The sequence below is a fragment of the Diuraphis noxia genome, unplaced genomic scaffold (genome assembly GCF_037042655.1).
Source record: "Diuraphis noxia isolate RWA-SAM2 unplaced genomic scaffold, SU_Dnox_SAM2 contig0001, whole genome shotgun sequence".
NCBI classification, from domain to species: Eukaryota; Metazoa; Arthropoda; class Insecta; order Hemiptera; family Aphididae; genus Diuraphis; species Diuraphis noxia.
The window spans coordinates 106,484,169-106,489,200 of NW_028301711.1; the positions used below are offsets into that span (position 1 = coordinate 106,484,169).

The 5,032-nt window shown below is 54.0% G+C and overlaps 1 protein-coding gene across 1 annotated transcript; it reads left to right on the forward strand.

Moving 5' to 3' along the window:
- The first annotated feature begins 3,926 nt into the window (after nucleotides 1-3,926).
- On the forward strand, nucleotides 3,927-4,652 carry LOC149063188 (uncharacterized). Its single transcript, XM_089215560.1, has one exon. The coding sequence runs from the start codon at nucleotides 3,927-3,929 to the stop codon at nucleotides 4,650-4,652; it is 726 nt and encodes a 241-aa protein (XP_089071686.1).
- Nucleotides 4,653-5,032: the final 380 nt, after the last annotated feature.

The following is a 5,032-nucleotide window of genomic DNA, read 5'->3' on the forward strand; positions in this document are numbered from 1 at the left end:
AGGGTGCGGCCCGAGCTCAAGCTGGCGATTCGGAAGGCCCAGGAGAGCAGCTGGTCAGAGTTGTGTCGGGCAGTTGACAGTGATCCATGGGGCGTCCCATATAGGCTGGTGACGAAAAGGCTTGGACGTCGTTCCCCAACCCTGGACCGGGAACTGACCGTCACCGTGGCCCGCGGACTGTTTCCGTCACCCTCTCCACCGGTTTGTGAAGACATCCCACTGGAGATAGGGGTGCAGGCATTCCCAGTCGACCCAACAGATCAGGCCACTACGACGCCTCTAATCACTGCTGACGAAGTGGGTTGCGCCGTCGCCAGACTTCCATCGGGAAAGGCGCCGGGACCTGATCTCGTTCGGAACGAGATCATCCGCATGACGTACAACAGATTTCCAGAGATATTCGTGGAATGTTACAACGCGTGTCTCGCAAAGCGAGATATTCCGTCGCGATGGAAACGTGCGATCAATACGGGTTCAGGCGGTCCAAATCCACTATTGACGCCATCGAAGAGGTCCTACGTATAGCTGAGTCGGCTAAACGCGGCCCGGTCCGGGACAGGGACTTGAGTGTGCTTGTCACTCTTGATGTAAGGAATGCCTTCAATTCGGCGCCCTGGAGGTTCGTTGATGAGGCGTTACGAAGGTCCTGTGTCCCGCACTACCTGGTTAATATCCTCAGGTCATACATGGAGGACAGGAAGCTCCCAGGGATCAGTTCTTGGGCCGACGCTTTGGAATTTATTCTATGATGGCGTACTGCGGCTCCCAGTACGCGAGGGCGTCAGGTTGGTAGCTTTTGCGGATGATGTTGTAGTGGTGGCTGTGGCTCATAACGCCGAGCTAATGGAGCAGCTGGTCAACCCAACACTGGTGGACATTGTCGAATGGATGACCACTAGCGGTCTCCGCCTCGCGCCAGAAAAATCGGAGTGCGTGGTCCTTACCAACAAGAATGCCTACCGCAATCCCCATCTGCACATCCAGGGCTGCCACATTCCCGTTGAACGAGCAATCAGGTACCTTGGTGTTCGGTTAGACACTAGGCTGTCTTTCGTGGACCATGCGACTTCTGTGGCGGCAGGAGCAAGGAAAGCCGCAGCTGCACTCGGGAGGCTCATGCCAAATGTTGGCGGTCCATCCCACTCGAAAAGGAAACTCCTCATGAGCGTGGTCCACAGCCGACTGCTATACGGAGCTGAAGTTTGGGCAGATAGCTCGGCCAAAACCCAAAAATCAAGCAATGCTCTTTTACAAGCACAGAGGTGTGCGGCGCTGAAGGTTGCTAGGTGCTACCGGACGGTATCTGACATGGCGGTCCTCGTATTGGCCAGGATGCCCCCGGTGACGCTCTTAGCAGGAGCGAGGAAGCGCACTGCGGCAGCTAAAAAGGCCGGCGCCGTACTGATGAGGCGCGACACTTCGGACGACGTCATCAGACGTTGGCAAAGCCTTTGGGATATCACCGAAAAGGCAGCTTGGACCAAACGGCTGTTACCCAACCTGTCCAGGTGGTGGAAATGTGGTCCACGCGAAGTCAGCTATCACATATCACAGGCCCTCAGTGGTCATGGCTGTTTCCAAAATCTCTGGACTAGGGATAAGACGTTAAGCCCAGCCTGTCCGCACTGCACTGCAGAGATTGACGACGCGGAGCACACTGTGTTTGTGTGCTTCTTCTGGAGCGCCGAGAGGAAAGAAGTGGAGCAATCCCAGGGCAGGCCAGTACGTCCGGAGGAAGTAATGGACCTCCTGTGCGGGCCAACGGCAGCGGAGCTACCCACAGCACCGCCACTCAGAGGAAGGATCCTGGCAGCAGCAGGAAGGAGGAAGGCTCAGCTCATCCATATGGTGGACGCGATCATGGGCTGTAAGGAGGAGCTGGAGAGGACGAGGCAGCGGGAAGCTGTTTGCGCCAGAGTGGCCTAAGAGCCCTGCCACATCAATTTTCTTTTTTAAACTAGTTAAGATATTGTTTGTTGTAGGCCGATAGGCCAAAGTTCACAGGGTGGTTAGATGCCCCCACAACGAATAATTATTGTAAAATTGTTAAAAAAAAAAAAAAAGGTTAGGTTAGGTTAGGTTAGGTTAGGTTAGGTTCTTCCCCGACGGGACCCACCTTGACGTGGTGGGGGAGCTTGCGGGCCTTTAATTAGGTCTTACCAAGCGGTCCCAGCCTTACTTAGGCCCACACACAGTGCCTGACCTTAACTGGTCGGGCAGGTCTTGTCCACCTGCAAGCGCCTGCAAACGGACATAGGTGAAGGCAACACTGAATTAAAATCCCCTGGCAGTAGGTAAAATGCAAGGGAGAGGCACCCTTTATAAAAACTACAAATGGACGTTCAAAACAGAAATTTGGTTACCGCACCAGGGGATTCGGACCCCCAGGTGCCGGCAGTAGTGGGTGGATCCGGGGCCAAAGCCGGATCCAACGTAGCGGGCCCACTACGGTCGTCATCCAACGACCGTGAGGGTGCGGGGGTGGCCAGTCAGGCCCCCGTTGCTCTATCTACTACTAGAGCTGAGACCTTAGCCGACAAGCTAATTGCCAGCGGCAGTAACATCCAGTCGGCTCAGATAGACAAGGCGAAGTTGGAGAAGATGTCGGAGAAGCAGCTCGGCGAAACCCTGGAAAAGACGGACAGAATTGAGAGGGAATGGTTCGATAGAGTGGGCAGAAGGCTTCTGAACATGCTCGAGGCGGTAAGAGAAGCCAAGAATGTTGCGAAACCTGTGCAAACGGCTCTCGCGGAAGCAATGAATGCTTTTAAACAAGCCACAGGCGCACGCAAACAGCGCCAGAACATTGCAGAAATGTTGAAAGAATCAGAAGAGTCAGCGTTCAGTGCCGCAACAGCTAGTGCCAAGAATGCTGCCATGGAATCTGCAATACACCCTTCGTGCATCACGACTAGTGACGCCGCGACACAGAGTCCCTGTTGGTGGGATTCTATGCCTCAGGACAACATCGGAGGCGATAGAATGGACGGTGGACCAGAGTTATGGACGGAGGTGGTGAGGAAGAAGCCGGCGAAAAAGCTGAATCCCATCGGGAAGAAAGCTGAGACAGATGGCGACCAACCCGAGAGGAACTCAAAAGGACGGACCCCCCCGACATTGGCAACAACACACAAAACAGCCAAAACGGAGCCCGCACAGAAGCGAACTAAAACACGCCCCCCAGCCATCCTGGTGGACGTTAGTAGGGAGGACTTTCCCGGGCTGGCGAAAAAAATCCGTGGCGAGTCATGCCTCGACATAATAGGAAACCGGGTCGTGGGCATGTGGCAAGCTAAATCTGGCGGTCTCCTCATCGAGGTGCGTGGCAGCACAGAAGAGGTGGATGCGGTGAGAGCAGAAATCGCGAGATCTTCAGGATCCGATATTGGTGTCAGGACTCTACAGCAGAGGGAGCTGCTGGAGGTCAGAGACCTGGACCAATGGTCAGACGGACCTGAAGTGCTTGCGGCAATGGCATTGGCCACAGGTTGCGACACGAGTGCACTAAGGCTTGCCGGTTTGAGGAAGCGCTTCGGTGGAGCACAGCTTGCCTTGGTCTCTGCGCCCAAAGAAGTGACGCAAGCAATCTTGAAACAAGGGAGACTAAGGGTGGGAATGGTGAGTTGCGGCGTCAGGCTCTGCGTCGCGAAAATTAGATGTTTTCGGTGTCTGGCACATGGCCACACAGCGAAAAAATGCTGTGGCCCTGATAGGACGGGGTGTTGCAGGCGCTACGGACAGGTTGGCCATTTCGTAAACACATGTGTGGCTACCAAGGAGGACATTTTGTCCTTTACGAAGTTACTGGCGGCAACTTGCAGGGCTGGTAGGGAAGACGGTAAAGCGGGAGGCCAGGAAGCAGAGTCCAACCCGGCCGGAGCAGTCGAGGCAATTGCCGATCGTAGACTGAACACTGACAAGTCATCATGACCCGCATCCTCCAAATTAACATTGGAGTGTGCAAAGCGGCGCAGGATCTGGTGATGGTGACCGCGAACGAAGTCGGAGCTGATGTTCTAATTATTAGCGAACATCATCATGACCGTGGCGAGGACTGTCGCTGGTACTCCGATGCAAATCGCAGGTCGGCCATCGCAATTCTAAGTGACATCCCAGTAGACGAAATTGGACCACCATCGCCGGGATTTAGATGGCTCGAGGTAAAAGGCTATCGACTCTATAGCTGCTACATCTCACCGAATATAAGATTCCCGGAATTCGAGGCTTTCCTAGCCGGCCTAGAAGCGAGCGTTAGGGGAGCCACGGTTCCGGTAGTCATAGCAGGCGATTTTAACTCGAAGTCCCCGGAATGGGGAAGCCCATTTGAGGATCACAGAGGACGGGCACTCGCAGACATGTTGGCAGTACTAGGACTAGCAGTCTGCAACGAAGGCAACAAACCGACGTTCGTCAGAGGCGCTTCAGAGTCGCACTTAGACCTCACGTTGGCTACCCAAGCTGTAGCAGGAAACGTAACCGGCTGGAAAATTCTCGATGAAGAATCACTCAGCCTGCACAGATATATCGTGTTCAACGTTAATGCACGCAGCGATCAACAAAAATTCAAGGCAAAAAAAGGATGGGCGTACCGGAAGATTGATCATTGCAAGCCTTCGACGTGGAGTACCTCCACCATCAGCCAATGTCACTAGTACATGCAATCAGGTGATTACCTGGCTCACCGAAACATGCGACAGGTGTATGCCCCGTTCCGGTGATGGTTCCGCCCGGTTTTTTGGTGGAATCAAGTTATTGCCGAACAACGTAAAGAATGCCTCAAAGCAAGGAGGGCATATACGAGGAAAAGGAAAAAGGCAGGGGAGTCCGGTAGCACAGTTGAGAGAGATTACTTTAAACTCCAGAGGAAGACATTAACAATCAAGATCCTTGAAGCAAAGGATAGGAACTGGAAAGATTTATGCGCACAGGTGGATGGTGACCCCTGGGGTACCCCATACAAGATAGTGATGAAGAGGCTAGCACACAGGAAACCAATCCCCGGCATGGAGACCACAGGCCGGTTGAACTTGAT